The following is a 17,211-nucleotide window of genomic DNA, read 5'->3' as shown; positions in this document are numbered from 1 at the left end:
GCAGAGACACCTCCAGCTCCACTTGATGGAGAGGGTGGGTTTTGCTCCCAGCACATGGAGATGTCAATGGCCCATTCATGTTTCAGAGATTCCCCGGGATCTACGGGAAGCTGGGGCCATCCACCCTCTTTGACGCCTCTCCTGTGTCATCCTGTGCTTCCTTGTGGTCTCTGCTGGAAACCCAGCCAGAGGCTAGGGTAAGGATCTTCCGAAAAGATTACTGCCTTTGCTTGTGTTGCTTTTTCCAACTAGTGCTTTCCCAGTTTGTATGCCCTCCCTAGGATCAGCTACTGTATCAGGGAGGGCATGATGGGGCAGTAGATGGGAGAAGAGTGAGGGACGATGGTAGGGGTACCCAAAGGCAACCGAACCCTGCTTTCACGCACGTTGGTGAGGTCTGTACAGGACAGGCCTGAGTAAAGCCATCAGCACTGGGCCTGAAGCAGGCAGGCATGGGATGAGGCTGCAAAGCCAGAGCACTGACCTTCATTCACATCCCCAACTGCAAAGTCCCTAGGAATGCGAGGTCTTCCTAATGAGCCTTTGGGTGAGGAGCAGGAATAGGAGCGCGACCGAATTCCAGACACTGTGCATTCCTACAAGAAATTGCAGCAAATTAAAACTTGTGTCATCTTGAAATGCATCAGCAACAGAAACAAAATAAACCAGTGGTAGAACCCCTGAAAGAAAGATGGCTGACCACACACATGTGTTTTCTTTGCTTTGTTAAAGCTTTAAGTTCAAGTACAATTTTTGATCACTTCATGTGAATTCTTCGGAAGTCTGTCATACTTCCACCACGATAAATTTTTTAATATTACAGCAAACAATTTGTAGGTGCAAGTTTGACTAAGAGACTAAAAGAAAGCTTACATTCTTCTCCAGTTTGGTGGCAAGCGCCATCTAAACAGTGTTGTTGGCCGATGTATCTGATGACCAAGCTATCTTCTTTTACCAAGGGAGCCATTAATCTTAGTACTTTAATACCTCAGGAACATTTCCTGGAGACTAAGGCCCTGCCTTGGTAATTACTGATGTCAGAGTTTCCAAAGAAAGGAGTTAGCCTCTTTCTCTTTCCTCTGTGAGTTTTTTTTCATTGTGCATGAAAAGATTTTCTGATCCTCAAATATGTCAATGATAAGGCTTGAAAGGAAACCCCCTGATTTTTGACATATCATTTACACTTCAACAGTCTACTCCTAAACTGCTTACCTTACTGTTTTTAAAAGTAGCCCTAACAGAATTCAGTTTTTGTGCTGGTCTCTTTTTCTTCCTTCATCTAATCATTTGCTGAAGGTCAGATAAAGCTCTATAGTGTCAAGAAGTCTGCCTAATAAAAACATAAAGAAGTCCTACGAACAAAAAAACCCTCTACATATGCGTCTGAAGATCTCAGAAATGCACCATGGCCTAATGAAAATGAACGTAGACAGGATACTTTAGAAAACCATAATGAAGAGGAGAGATCTGCACTGTTCAATGCATGAAACCCAACTAAATTTCCCCGAGTCTAGCAATCATTTTAAAACAGGCAGCAGGATGGTTTTATACCTTACAAAGCTGTTACCCTTTCACATAACTACAGCTGGTTAAACATTTCCTCACTAAATATATTTTGTTTAGAAAATGCTGATTCACTGAACCTGAGATGTTTCCTTTGAGATGCTTCTGATCAATTACACTTTTTTCAAAGCTGAAGTGAATCTCTGATGGACTCTTCTTGTGGCTGCTGCCAAGCCCCGCCACAACTGGGAAGCTCCAGGTCCACAACCCTCTGCGTGCTGCTCTCTGGAAGGACTAGCACTGCCAACTGGGAACTCATTTTTCCCCTTCAGATTCAGAAGTTTCTCACATGTTTTAAGTGATTTACTTAAAAGGAAAACAATGCAAAGTACGATAGTATCAAATACCTTGGGCTGCAGACTGGTAGGTAAGTCTAATCCATCTCTGCTACAAGCCATGGCCTCTGAAGAGCCAAGGGGAGGGTAGCGAATGTGGGATCTCTCCAAAACACCTCCACTTCCGCCATCTACTTCAAGGTCATCGAGACTTGAACTGAAGCAGGCAACAAAGTCTTTAATTCCCACCAGTTTTAATAACAATCCATCTCAACCTTAATGCAATGAGCAAAGACACTGCTGCACACTCTGATCAATGACAACCCAAACCATCATGATTATGTCAGGTTAGTCATGCTCTGAGTCCCCTCTCAGGTTTGCAGGTGGTCAAGGTACTCAGTCACTCTGTACAGGACTTGCCTGACCCAATCGTGTGGATTTGCAGTACAGAAGTTCACATTGCCCACGATCACGCAGACTCCCACCACAGTCAGACACATCTGGAGGATAATTTTCAGATCCATGTTCAGCATCTCCCTTAAAATGAGATGTTTTGTTCCACACTTGCACCTGCCTCTTTATATAGATGATAAGGAGAACCGAGACAACTAGTTCAGATTTCAGTATTAAGATACGTGGGTATATATATGGATATTTGTGCATGTGTGTATTTGAAAGATATGATGTGGCTATTCATAGATATCTTTTTTTCTATATCTGTGATTTGATGGAGGATGGAAGAGAAAACTAACAAGAGAGATGAAGGAGGGTTTGAGACAGTTTATGAGATTATTTTCAAAAGATATAAATGTAAAAACATATAGGACTATAAATAGACTGAAAAATCTCTGGCTAAATCAATACTTCAGACACCTAGAGACTATTTGATCAGCGAAGGTTCCTGAGCAGGAGAGTGCACCAAGATTTCCCAGCAGTACTAGGTTTTCTCAGGATGGGTCACATTAACTGCAAGACCAAGTTCACAGTCTCCTCATCAGAGTGACTGGAAGGAACGGTTGACTGCTTGCAGTAACATTCCAGCCTTACAACATAAAACTTTAAATGATGTGTGGTATTTCTAAATAGCCAGAGTTCCTACCAGGAATAATAGCACAACAATTCCTTTACACATCACTACAATTCACTTTGTCGAAGGGCAAATCTCTTGATACTGTCCAAAACTACTTTCTTATTACACTTCTGGAGGCCATCTTTTGCAATGTTTCCTAGTAATAGTCCATGTGACATCTCAGAAACAAGTTATTTAACTGCATTATCAGTTACTGTCACATTTTGAAATTGGAAAAGCAATATATGTCTATGTCAACAGACAAGTATAGGCGTCTTACTGGTGGTAACTTACTGGGGGAACTTTTCTGACATAAAAAGCTCGTTTAAAGATCTGCTAAGTAACTTGCCACATCCCCTCAGATACGCCAAGGAAGGAGCTGCTGGAATTACAAACTGATAGTCTTATTTTACGTGTAATATTTGGATCACTTGCAGTTGACATATTAAGGTCAACTACTTCTCTCTGCAAATTTGTATAAGCTCTTAAAGCTCATATGTAGGTATGTGACGTAGGTCTCAAAAAAGGTGGGAATATCTAAAAATGTATAGAAGAAAAATGTTTGTGACAGAGAGGCAGAAGAAGATTATTTATAGTAATCTACAAGATATCCCTGTAGCTAGCAAAAATAATGGGTTTGGGAAAGAACAACTCTTAGTCTGGCATCTGTTGTCTTATCTATGTTAAAAGATTCCCTCCAGTGGGACTTTATAGTTACGTAAGAAACTCAAAACTAAGGTAGAGAAGATGTTATTGCCCACTTTAATTGACCACAGACAGACATTACTGTGTCCTTACTGTTTTTACATAGATGTGATGCCCTACCTCCAAGTAGTCCAAACACTCTTGAAAGGTGGGAGACAGATTCAAATTTCCTCCTGTACAAGAAGGAACTGATTTCATGTCTCTTCTAACCAGAGAAGAAATAAAGCCTTTTTGTCAAGTAAATTTACTAATTCTTAAAAACAAAAATTATAGTTTCATCTTCAAAGCTCTCTGCATTCCTGATGCCAACCAGTTCCCAGCATAACCTAAAGCCATCTGCAGGAGGGTCCTCAGACAACTGGTTCTGCTGGCAGCAAACCTTGTGTACCAGCAAAACACCAGGAAACAGTCTGAACCTATCAGAAATGCAAGCTGTACTCTGCACTGTGTCTTTTGAGGTTAAAAAGTACGAGCAATCAGGGATAAGTTGGTCCTTCTACAGGCCAGTGCAAAGAATGGAAACAGATTTTGGACTATGTTCTTAATAGAAAAATGTAACTGAGGAAAACTAGGGTGAAATTCCAGTCTCTGACAAAAACACCACAATGGAAACTCTACCAGCGAACAGTTGATTTTTTTTTTTAAAAGAATACATATAAGAAAAAAAAGTATAAAAGTATAAATTTGCATTAAAAAATAATTATTTACTTAGAGGACATCTTTAATTTGTTAAAAATGTTTTCATAACTATTTTATGAAAACAGATCATTAGAACAATTTAAATATCAGTGACTGAAAACAGTAATTTTACCTCAGTAACAGTATTTATTACTCCAGATTTTGTTTCATCTTTTGAAATAAAAGGTTATCATAAATAATCGTTATTCTGGCCATATCATCAAGTCAATTCCATACCTTTTTTTTTTCACGTCAGCATGAAGTTGGCCGCGATCATTAATAAATCCATGGGTCTTGAATGGAAGGTATGACTCTGCTCCACATGCATCAGAACATGAAACAGTATGTCTTAAACCCACATTTTCTCCATTTTTTGCTGGTCTTTGATTTCCTTCATTTGGAACATATATGTATTGGTCATTCTCCTCAAGGGAGGGAGACGAAGAACTCTTAGCCATCAGAATTATGTTGGTGGGATTCAGACATGTTTCATTGCTGACATCATCTCCACGAACACAGTTAGCCTTTAAATCTCCAGTCTGCAGAGAAAAAAAAGAATGCTGGCAAGAGGCAGTAACAAGATGCATTGTCAGGGAACAAGGATCAGATTAGTTTGCCATTTTATTCATAGTTATATGTTTTGCCTTTTTTTTCCCCCATATTACTTTTTACAGCACATGAATTGAAGGCAAGTTATATGGCTAAGAGATTCTAGACCTTGCATTATTTTTTTCCATAATTAGAGTAGCAACGAATCGGTATTTGGAAGTCTAATGGATTTCTCACTCATATTTATACCTTTTGTTAAATGTATCAATTCATATATTTAGAGGTTTTACTAAAAAAATATCCTTGAGTCGAGCAAAAAATATGCGTAATACATTAGTGTGGGAGACATATGGAGGAGAATTCAAACATTGTGGAATTCAATTTGGAAAAATCAGCCTACATATCATGCATTTTTAATTTTACAGCACCAATTTCCTAAGCTTTGAGATAAATATACATGACCTGGAACAGATGTTCTCCAGGGGAGGAAGGGAAAGGAGTCTTTATTTTTTGTCATTAAGCAATTATGGGCATGAAGCATCCCTCCTCTTGCTCAAAGACAGGAATGGAGTTAGGAATTATGTTTTCTCAGGTACAGGGATGAGCATTTAGACACTGGTAACAAATAATTCTTTGTGCAACTGAGGTTGAATTCTCCTGTCAACTCTGCAGGAAGATATTTAAATACAGTTTATTGTCAGTCTTTTAGTTAGATGCTACTGTCATCTATTTGGATGTTGAGTAATACTGAAAAGTCACACAGGCACTGAAAACACTCAACCTCCAAAAAGCACCTATATAAAAGCAAGAAGAAAGGAAGGATTGCAAGCATCTCCACACCTTGGTGTTTCAGATTGCTGACTTCTTCCTCTCCAGCCCCACCTGAGATGCATTTTCATCCCCATCGTAATGATGTTTCTCTTGCTAAAAGACAGAAAGAACTGCTGGCATTTTTACAGCAGCGTGTATTTGCATTCAAAGATACAGCACATGCAAGTCTGGAAGTGCTTCTGTTGCACTGTGCAGATGAGACGCATGAAGGTAAAATGCTTCTTACAGAGCTGTTCCTCCCTTTAAAGTTATTCCTGCCTGGGCAGCATTTCCCCTTGGCACCAGAGAGATCTTCTCCAGCAGCTGCTCTGGCTCCTGCTGCGTGGTGCTTAAGGGAGAATTTGGCCCCAGTCAGCAATTTAACAAAGCTGGACGTGGCTACATATTAAGCAAAGGTTAGTAATCCCAGCTGAAGGATGCCCCAGCAATATACTCAGGTAACATCTGCATCTGAAACGGAGCTGCACTTCTGCCTGGATATTGTTAAAATCAAGGGTTCACAGATTGCATATATAGTTCCTTGCCAGTTGCTCCGAGGTCATTATTTCATGCATCTCTCAGTAACCTTAGGTGCATTTTGAACACGCTGGTCTATAACTGAAACTTCCATCTCAGCTGTCAAAATGCACTGGATCTGCAGTGAATGCAGTGAGTGAAGTGTTTCAGGGAATGAAAACAAATAAAAAATTTAAAAATAAAAAAATCACACTTACAAAATCTCAGCCGCCTTCTAACATTATGATCTGATCATTTCCTGCTCCTATATTCCAAATTTCACCCCAGGGAGAGCCCACAGCAGACTACAGATAAATAGATCACTTCAACCATCACTGAAACATAGCTACATGCCACCAGAACTTGGTGGCTGTTTAACTAAACACAAGTGCCATACACAAGAGTTGGACTAGTTTCTCCTGCCTAAGTTATATCTGAGTGTGACCATGGGAGAGGGATTTCAGGTGCAACATGGCAATGTAAAATATAATTTGGTCTGGACACTCTGGCTCATCTCCAGTGCTGGTGACAAATCAGAAACATGAATACTAAGTCAGGATCTCCAGTATCAGAATGCTCCATGCCAGTTGTAGGACACCAACTCCACCTCTTCAGTAATATCTCATTTTCCTTGAGCCTACAAGCTTAGCTATGAGCTTATAATTAACTTCTGAAATTAGCCAGCATCAGCAAATTCATCTCTTTTGTGAATGTACATAGAATTCAGAAAATCTGAAGTGCACATGAGCAAGTTACATTGTGTTAATGTTTCTTAGAAAGAAGCAAATACCATTTAGCTCAGAAACACAGAGAAAAGACAGTAAGAGATGCCTTACAGCTCTCCCTACAGGCTAGGGAGAATAATTCCTATCCTCAACTGAATCTGTTAAAAGGCACCTCATAAATGGGTTACAAAATATAGCTGAGAAGAGTGAGGTATTACTGTTTTTATTTTAGAGCTTAATTAATTGGCCACACACCGCGGCTGACAGATCCACAAGATCTTACTATCACACAAGTTAAGTTACTTTAATAGAAGACAATGAAAAATTTGCCAGAAGTTCAAACATAAGCTTACTTTGTCTACCACCATGCAGTTTGCATATACTTCATCACTTCCACTCAGCATGGCAGAAAGTCTAGTTGCAGTGAAGAAAGTAGGTGGAGCCTTGAGTTTCCTGAGAATGTCAAGGGTAGAATGTCTCTGCTCTGGAAAAAAGAAATTGTGGAAAATATGCCATTAAATATCAAACTATGCTCTTCTCATGTATATGTACTGTCATAAAAATGGCAAAGTCCAACATTACACACCAAAACTTAGGATTAATATTTGAGTAATATTTGTGAGGCCACTCAAAAATATGCCCATTTTGTAATTGCCTAACATTTGCTATATGTTCCAAGAAGCCTATAGTTGTCAAGACTCCAAAAGGTACCACAGAATCATTCATGTAACTTTAAACTAAGTGTTCCTGTATCTTGGTTAGTAAAACCTTCTATTTTCCACCTACGCCAGAACTTTGCAGACATCTGTGGCTGCAGAAGTACACACAATAAGATTTATGAGCTAGGTTGAAATATGCTTGATTCTGACCTATACATTAAATACATAACATCTGATACATTTTATGAATGGAATACTGTTCAATTGCAGTCAAATAACAACTCTCCTAAAGCATTCTACCTACTGGAAGCCACATAAACACTAATCTTAAATCAATAAAGCAGATTACTGTTCTTAAAACAAAAAACAGCAACAAAATTGTAGGAGGGCTATAAATGAAATACCACTGATAGTGCCTTTACAGGGTGACAGCAATCAATCAAGATTTGACTCATGAACAAGATGACTGGGATGAAGACTGCATCTGATCTGCTTTTGGTACTAAAATGAGAAATTATCTGTTTTGCCAGAAATCATTAACAGAAGTTCAGAGTTTAGTTTTCAATAGTGTGCTCATGACTGCAAATACTATAAAAAGCCACATGGGCTGACTCTTTATTTCATGGCTTTGAGCAGCAGAAAACTTAACCAAGTGCTACAGAAACTGTCAGTCTGTCCTGCAGGCCCACTTCTCTTAAAGCTGCTTAAAAGTATGAAAAGCATGCACCAACCCAGCATTTGAGCTGGTAGTTAAGGCCTCGTATTATCTTCTGATTGTAAAAGGAGCAAAATTTGACAAAGTGGAAACGCGTCTTGTTCTAGATGGTGTGAAAACAAGCTGAAAAAAAAAAAAGCCTACACAGTTGTAATGTAATTTTCCTTATTTTAAGATGCTCAAGCATTGCCATTGGAAGTGAACTGAGATAGACCAACATAAGAATGATGTGATAGAGAAAAGTATCACATCCAGCAAAATATCAAAAATCAGAACTCTCAATAAACTTAATTCCAGTTCACAGAATCACAGAATCGATTTGGTTGGAAGACACCTCTGGGATCATCAAGTCCAACCTTTGCCCTAACATCAACATGTCAACTAGACCATGGCACTGAGTGCCACGTCCAGTCTTGTCTTAAACACCTCCAGGGATGGTGACTCCACCACCTCCCTGGGCAGCCCATTCCAATGCCTAACGACCCTTTCTGTGAAGAAATGCCTCCTCATTTCTAGCCTGAACTTCCCCTGGTGCAGTCTCAGACTATGCCCTCTTGTCCTGTCACTGGTTGCTTGGGAGAAGAGACTGACCCCCACCTGGCTACAACCTCCTTTCAGGTGTTGTAGAAGGCGATAAGGTCTCCCCTCAGCCTCCTTTTCTCCAGACTAAACAACCCCAGCTCCCTCAGCCACTCCCCATAAGACTTGTGCTCCAGACCTTTCACCAGCTTTGTTGCCCTTCTCTGGACACACTCCAGCACCTCAATGTCCTTCTTGTAGTGAGGGGCCCAAAACTGAACACAGAACTCGAGGTGCAGCCTCACCAGCACCGAGTACAGGGGGACGACCACTACCCTAGTCCTGCTGGCCACACTATGTCTGATACAGCCCAGGATGCCACCAGCCTTCTTGGCTGCCTGTGCACACTGCTGGTTCATCTTTAGCCAGTTGTCAACCAGCACCCTCAGTTTGTCTGTTACTGAAAACCATGCAAAAAGTCCTCCTTAGTCTGCATCAGAAATTTATTTTCTGCAAAGGTGGAAAGGAAAAAAATACCACTGAAGACTTTCCCCAGGCTACATTCCTTAAGCAATGTAACTGCTTTTGGAAGATGACAGAATTATATAGCATGGTTTGGGCTGCAAGGGAACTTTAAAGATCATCTAGTCCAACACCCCTGCCATGGGCAGGGACATCTTTCACTAGATCAGGTTGCTCAAAGCCCATCCAAGATGCCTACGGTCATCAGATTGCAAGAAAAGTTATAATGAAGAAATGGCACTGGATTAGAAAGTATACTTATCATGGTCTGGGGCATTTGTTCCTTTGGGGGGGGGGGGGAAGTCCCAGACCACTGCCAAAACTACAATGCTTCACCAGAGCTTTTATTTAATTTTAAGATGCTATCTCATAAAGCCCAAGAACAGTAAGCTCTATACTTAGAGAAAACTGGAAATTCCCATTTAGAAATGGCACATTATGAATTATTTGGTTTCTAGTCCTGGCAGGCCTTGTGGGATCTCATACCATTAAAACAACCTTACACTTCTCATTTTGCTTCTCCCTCCTACAAGAATTTTACCATAATTTTAGTGACTGCCATCTTCAGAATCGCTAAAGTTAAAAACCATTTCCTCATGTCTGCCAAGATCCCAAAGCCTTTGTTTATAAATAGTATAAAAGCATTGTTTTCTACAGCAGTTCATCAGACTTTGGCAGCTAACATCAAAGGGAAATGTGATTTGCCAAAACTGGCAGTACTTTCTTGTGGCAAGTAAAGTTTTCCAAGGGCAGGTCTTAAACCAACAACCAGGGAAAAAAAAAAAAAAAAAAAAAGCCAGGCTCTGCATTGCTTCTTATATGCTTATTACCTTCCCCAGCACGCACTCCCTCTCGTATACAAACCCACTGTGTACAACTGGCAAGGACAGTCCCCAGCTCCAGTGCTAGGCTGCAAAGGTTTAATACATACCCCTGAAAAACAGCTCAGGCACTAGGGATTCCTGAATCATGGCGTAAACCTGAGCCCATGGAGACTATTTCTTGACTTCAGCAACAGTCCCCACTGCTGGGGTCTCTACAGTCAGTTAATGTACTGTGCTACGAATCACACATCCCGAGTCAGAAATTACAAAATCCCCCTACTACTTCACCTTTTTATTTATATAGCAACTTTTAATACCACATTTTACATTATCTTAATATTCTGTAAGACAGTAATAACCTAAGTAACAACTTCTGAAGTAAGCTGCTGCAAATACAAGAAAATATATCAAAATATGTTATCTGCAGTATTTTCCATTGGTAAATCTTTATTGATTATCACTGCTAAAAGCTGTATGTTTTTCTGGAGATGCTCCAGTCAGTCTGTTGTTAAAGGTGAGATGTCTAAAGAAATATTTGTTGGGGTTTTAAATGAACAGACAAAAGGCCGCAGGTTATTTTGGGCTTCATGTTGCAATATGACCCCAGTGTACCTCCCTACTCCCACTCCGCCCTCCAGTTTCAAGGATGCATGAAGGGACAACTACATCAAACTAACTTTGTAACAAGAGAAGTATTTCATGGCTTTGCTGAATGCAGGGGAGAGTATTATTAATTACAAACTGACTGTGCTAGTAACTGATTTCCACTGGACAGGCCCGCATAGTTTAAAAAGTGACAAAACCATCACAAATATCCACATCACACACTACATTCCTACAGCCCCACTAATTGCCTCCAGCCTGCCTTGCTGGCTAGAAGTCATCTCGATCTTGTGGGGACCATCAGCAGACCCTCCCTCCAGGTGAACATGGCAGCAGGTAATAGCTTGCTGCAGTGGGTACCAGTAGTAATATGGAGCAAGGCTGTCCTTACCCAAAAGATGAGGAGTATCAACAAAACGCATTTTCAAACACAATGTCTCAAAAATCTGCCCTACCCATTCAAAATGCTTATTCTCATTGCAGGTGCAAAACTTCAGCACAGCTTATGAAAAGAGAGATAACACAGCAAACTGGTCCTTCTTGTGAGAGTGAAGATGTTCCAAAGAGTTTTAGCTCTGTAAGGTGTTGGTAATGGACTTCAAGATGCTTACTAAGGTAAAAATTACCCAAATACGACACAGCAGAATTGTCTCTGGTACTGAAACAACCCACCACGCACAGCTCACCAAGCTGATCCTCCTGTCAGAGCTGAACACCCTCTCGCTGTATACTGTGCCATAACCACAGGAAAAGAATAAAATAAAGGTTCATCTCTTTTAGCAGAGCCTGTGGCGCTCTGCCATCTGCCTGATAAACAGTTGAGAAAGATGTATGTGTTATTTAGATGTAAGTGAACAAAAGCCACAGCGCTGGGAAGGATAATATCCAAACATGGATAAAAGAAAAGACCTTGACCAACGAATAACTAGGTGAAAGTTCTCTACATCTTCTATAATGTTGTCATCAAAGTTACACAGCAAAGGCTGCACATTTTACCAGGCACAAAAGCTTATAAAAATACTTTAAAAAAACCCAGATGATCATCATAGCCATAATTCAAAACATGCTTTATGTTGGCTTAAGAAAATATACAGCCTTGAATGACTTGTGTCAGAAAATGGCAAGAACATAACACTGACTGTTTTTCCACAAAACTCAAAACTTAATTCATTCTATGAGAGAGCACATAGCAAAAGAGAAGTGAAATACATCAACATGACGAAGTCGAGAGTCAGGAAAGAAATTACAAATTCCCTTCTCTAGATACAACAAATAGTTTTCAGACAGCTCATCACATTTACCCCCAGCAATCTGAGCAGAGGTTAATGTATAACTGGAAATAACAGACCTATGAAGTTAGCAAAAAATGCAGACAGCAAAGCGTACAGGTCATGCAGGACTGCAGAAATACTCCTCCAAATCCAGAAGCGGTCACCTGAATTTAGAGAAAGAAGTCCACACATTCCTGGCAAGTGGTTGACTGAAGTGACATGCACCTCCATGATGTGGATCATACAACCTGTTTCAATGAGGGATCTGCATCCGTAATTCAGATGTCTTAGTGCTTCATTCAGACAGTGCAACTCCTCATGACAACAAAATTAATCAAGTACATAAGAATAGCATTACACGGAGCGTAAAGCAAGGCAGGCTTTGAAGAGCTGTTGTCATAAAGATAAACACTTAACTGTCCTAAATCTATGGAGTGGAAATCAAAGCACTGTGTTTCCCATATACTGCATGGAGAGGATCATGCATCTGGATGCTAGAAATCATACCATCATGTTCAAGATGTGGTCCTAAAGTAGCTGCTAAGAAACACTGAGCATAAAGGCACTCGTCCGTTATTGACTTTGTCTTTGTCACCTAAACGTAGGATATGAGAAAGCACCCCTTCCCAACATGGGATTCACAGCCCTGACCTCCTTCCTTGAAGCAGGTGCCTTACTTACTGTAGAAATGAATATACAAACAGAAATAAGTTGGTGTCTCATTTCAATACAACAGCACAACAGATAAAGTACTTTCCCAAGATACGGGACGCGCATTTTCAATTCCCACCTCTGCCCAAGTGAACTCGTCGTGTAACTCCCCTCCCAGCATAGCAGGACAGACTTGTCAGAGACCAATATTCTCAGCACCCCTGAAGGTTGTTAAAACCTCCAAAACGGCTCTGAGGGTCCCTGCCCCTGAACAGGTAGGACTATGCAGCACAAAGGGAGGGGAGAAGAGACCTGCCTTACAGCCACTTCACATTAGTAACAAAATAAATACCATCAGGGAGAGGTCTTGCAGCAAGGAGCAAAACCTAGACCCCCTCCCCAGCCCAATCACTAAGACACAGGCCATGCTCACATTCTCTGTTGAGCCTAATTAACCTTTAATTATGCCATGCACATGCAGCCTCAGCAGGAGGAAGGGAGTCTGCAACGCATGGCCCTGAAGGTGTGCAGCCTGCACTTGGCTCCTGCCAGCCTTGAGAAGTTCAGGAGGAGGGCAGGGGCTCCACCACCCAGTCTGAGATGTCCCCGAGCAGGGACAAAAGCTAACCTTGGGGCACAAAAGGAACTTAAAATCTGAAAACGCTGATGCGTATGGTGCAAAGCGGGGTTCAAGACTTTCTGCTCTGGAATCTCCCACTGGAAACCAAGAGCCTGATGGTTTCGAGGGGAAGGGAGGAGACTCATGTTTCATTACCCAGATCAGCTGGAGCATCCAGCGCAGGTACACAGCGACTTCATGACTTTTGGGGTGGGGAGGAAGAATACCGCACAGATTCCCACTGGACACTACAAGTCTCTTGTTCCCGGAGACCTGAACTCCTGCATGAGTGAAATGCAGCTGCAAGGTACATGCCCCACACCTTTGTGCCAAGATCAACTGGCCATGTTCTGATACTACTGGAAAAAAACCACGGATCGCGAGCATAGATCATGAGCCTGCTGTTCCCTTGCAGAGGCACTTCTCCCAGCCCGTGAGCAGCCAGGATTTCAATTCCTCAAGTACAAGTGAACCCTTGGACTTTACCACTAAAACATATACATGCACCCAAGAGTGCCTACTTGCTCCAACAACCCCACATATATGGTCAGCTGTGCATACAAGCCACATATGACTGTATACTATTAACAGGGATGGAAAACAAGATGCAATACTATAACATGCAAACACCAAATCTGTAATCAGTGCTTTACAACAGGTGAATTATTAAAAATAAAAAAAGCTGTCTATAGGTAAAATAACTACAAAAGTGCCATGGAGGATGAGTGCGCAGCTACAGCATTTACAGATGAAACGAGTCCTCATGAGAGATCGAAAGAACATACATCACGCAACTTGCAAACCATTTCATGCAAACCATGTGCATCCATACACACTTCAGAAACTCCTCTGCACTTGCAAAATACTGGATTTCCCCATGAATAAAAGTTGAAAGTTTGTAAAGCGTTCTGCATATTAAAATGCGCATCCTGTACACATTTTTCACTCTAAAACTAGGTTGAAGTTTCAGTCTGTGTAAACATGATTTTCCTGGCTCATTGACTTTAATGACACTGATCAATCTTGCCTCTCTTATTTGTTTTTTTCCCTTTCTGAAACACAAAAAAGCAAGTTTATGGAAGGAAGCACAAATCACTTTTTTTGCCATTCTCTCTCTTAATTTCTTTGCTTTTAAATGTAGTAAAAATTTATCTTTCCATCTTAAAGCTTTCAGTGACAATTCTTCCTAACATAAACTTGCTGGTCAGTGCCTTTCAACCTCCTTAAGATCCCCTTTATCATACTGACAACATTTCTAATGCTTACCTCCCAAAGACTTCTCCACAAAGGAGGACAGTAACTGACCGTGCCACCTAAGAGAGTCACTGACCCTTTCACAGAAAGCAAAAGATTTCCTTCTTCATTCTGGCAAGATTTTTGTACATAAGTTTAAAAAAAATTCCTGTTAGCTGCTGAGGCATATTTGAATTACAGAATTCTCCCTAAATGAAAACAACTGTAACCAGCAGAGCTTTCTGCAGCCGCTGCTGTGCCATGCAGCTCCCAGGGTGTCAGAGCTGCAACCAGAAGAAAAGAAAGCCCTAAGAAAGTAAAGAAATAAGAACAATTTTAAAGAACAGTACATAATTTGGACAAAACACTTTCTTCTTATTTAAATTCTAACACCGTTACCTACAAAAGCATAACTAAGAGTGAGGTAGACTTTTGACAGAAGGAAAATCTACTTCATGCGAGCTGTTTATAGCCACCTGCACACAACCGGACAATGAAAAGGAGGCAGAACTATCAAGCAAGAGTCATTTAAAAGAAGACAGCTTTTTCTACCTGGTTTGGATGCTCTTCTTCGAATCCTCATTTTAGGTAAGGAAGGCCAAGAGTAATTAAAAGGTGAATCTGAGTCTGAGTCCATTTTTGTGCTAAATAAACAGAGAGTAGATTCCCAAAGTTGCACTTTGTTGTTCTCAATAGCAAGACAAGTCTAAGACTGATGTAAAATAAAGGAATGGACAAAGAAGGATCAAATTGCCCACTAAACACAGGGGAGGGAGAAGCTGTAAATGTTTGCTCTCTTCAGGCGTCCAGGCATGTAGACAGATCAGGCTGCAAATATTATGGCAGAAGCAAGGAGGTTAAAGTATGAGAGCTTTGAGTGGAGCTGTTGCATCGTGGTCCAGAGCTATTTGTAAGGTCACTGTGTGCCAATGAATCATTAACTCACCTTTCCATTTTGATGTAAATGAAAACAATAGGACCCAGTAAGGAATGAGAAAATACATCTCAAAAGTAAACAAATTATTGCAAGCTTTTTCAAAACTTTGTTTCCATGTTAAAAAATGGTTTTACAAGGACTCTCAAATTAAGGACAGGCAAAATGCTGGAATTAAAGAAGCCAAAGTTTAACAGTAAGTTAAGAGCATTAATCAATCTGCTGGAACCAATATTACTGCAGAGCAATACCCCTCCTCTCAGCATTCACAACTTTGGCAGATCTTGGGATATTGCAGCTGGAAAAGCAGAGATAACAGACTCAAAATTTGTCACTCCCATCTTTCTAGCTCAATTGAGCTTAAAGCTTAAGTGTTATAAAGAAAGATTACACTATCATTAGAAGAGCTCTCTTTCCAATAATTTTTAGTCTGAATAGTATTTTCTCCTTCACACAGTCACCAAGTTAGACAGTGAATCATAAGGATTTTGTAGAGCTGGCACCTTTACAGCTCTGGTCTAACCTCACAGCAATGCACAATACAGCTAGTGACTAATTTACAACAAATCGTCCATTCTTATACAGTCTCCCTGAACAACTCATAGGCAATTAGTATTCAGTAGGAACTCATTATCCCTTCCCCCAACATCTTTACACTACACAAACTACATTTTTTTTAAAACAGGCTCAAATGTGGCTATACAAGACCTAATACAAAAATAACATGTCCACTGTTTCTTAACCAACTCCACCAAACATTTCTTTTAGTTACCCCACAATGTATGTGTTTTTGTATTCCACATAAAGGAGGAGCGGGAATGTGGATAGGCTTAAATGTCAGTTTTTGGAAGATGGTGACATTTGAGCTTGTTAACATTCCTTCCTTCACTTCAATTATTTTTCAGGCTGCTAAGGTCTGCAGCACTACTTCTGTATTATGTTTCGAGTGATTCCTCAATCCACATCTCAGTCGGAGATAACAAAGTATTTGTTGAAAGAAAATAATGCCATTCAAATGCAAATTTAATTCAAAACCCATTAGAAAAGTATCTATCAGGTTTTCAGGGATAAAATAATTATTATACAGGCACTTCATAAAGTGCACAAATTACATAAAACACAGTTGAAACTCATCATTGTTCTGCCCTTCCCTTAACTGAAGTTCTGCCAGCTTTGTTAGGTCTGAAAAGAATAATTCACCCCAGATGCTGGAAGCCTCAGACTTTCACTTTAAATATTAGACACTCCCATAGACTTTGTTTGATTTATATATATAATTAACAGCCCCAGGGAATTACAACAGACAATGGATGACTGAAAATACAGAGAGGATATAAATCCATGCTTTAAGCATCCACTTCAAAATATCTCCACTCCCTGGAATGTCAGGTTCAAATTGCACTGATAAATCCCCTGGGGATACAGGAACGCAGGCGCTGACGTACACCTTCCCACCTGCACACCATCCAGGGCACTGGCCTGCCTCCCACCGTGGTCGCAGTTTGAGAGAAAAGGAAAGGAGGGAGCACATTTGTTGGATAACTTTTTCGCTTAGCAAATATCCTCCCAACTGCTCCAACATAAAAGATTTCCCCTTTACACAGCAATTTTCCCTACCCAAGTGTGTGCTGTCGCTCCTTGGATGTATTTAACACCAACTGGAATAATAGTCTTCATTTCAGATGTGTACAAAAGGCAATGCTTCCTGGGTGAACAGCAATTTACATTTAGAAAGAGTTCCATGTTTTACACTGACTGTAAAATTTCTCAC

At 40.5% G+C, this 17,211-nt stretch overlaps 1 protein-coding gene across 1 annotated transcript in view; it reads right to left on the bottom strand.

Annotated features, from left to right (window-relative positions):
• The window catches only part of ARHGEF28 (Rho guanine nucleotide exchange factor (GEF) 28), a gene marked incomplete at both ends in the record, with an annotated part of 63,990 nt that overhangs the window by 25,420 nt on the left and 21,359 nt on the right, over positions 1 to 17,211 (bottom strand). The window contains 4 exons of the mRNA XM_009704847.1: positions 485 to 596; positions 1,911 to 2,055; positions 4,528 to 4,829; positions 7,244 to 7,374. Coding sequence (XP_009703149.1) covers positions 485 to 596; positions 1,911 to 2,055; positions 4,528 to 4,829; positions 7,244 to 7,374 — 690 coding nt within the window. The remainder of the gene's footprint in view (positions 1 to 484; positions 597 to 1,910; positions 2,056 to 4,527; positions 4,830 to 7,243; positions 7,375 to 17,211) is intronic.

This window comes from Cariama cristata, unplaced genomic scaffold (assembly GCF_000690535.1).
Source record: "Cariama cristata isolate BGI_N322 unplaced genomic scaffold, ASM69053v1 scaffold14097, whole genome shotgun sequence".
NCBI classification, from domain to species: domain Eukaryota; kingdom Metazoa; phylum Chordata; class Aves; order Cariamiformes; family Cariamidae; genus Cariama; species Cariama cristata.
This window is presented reverse-complemented; position numbering and strand designations above follow the sequence as displayed.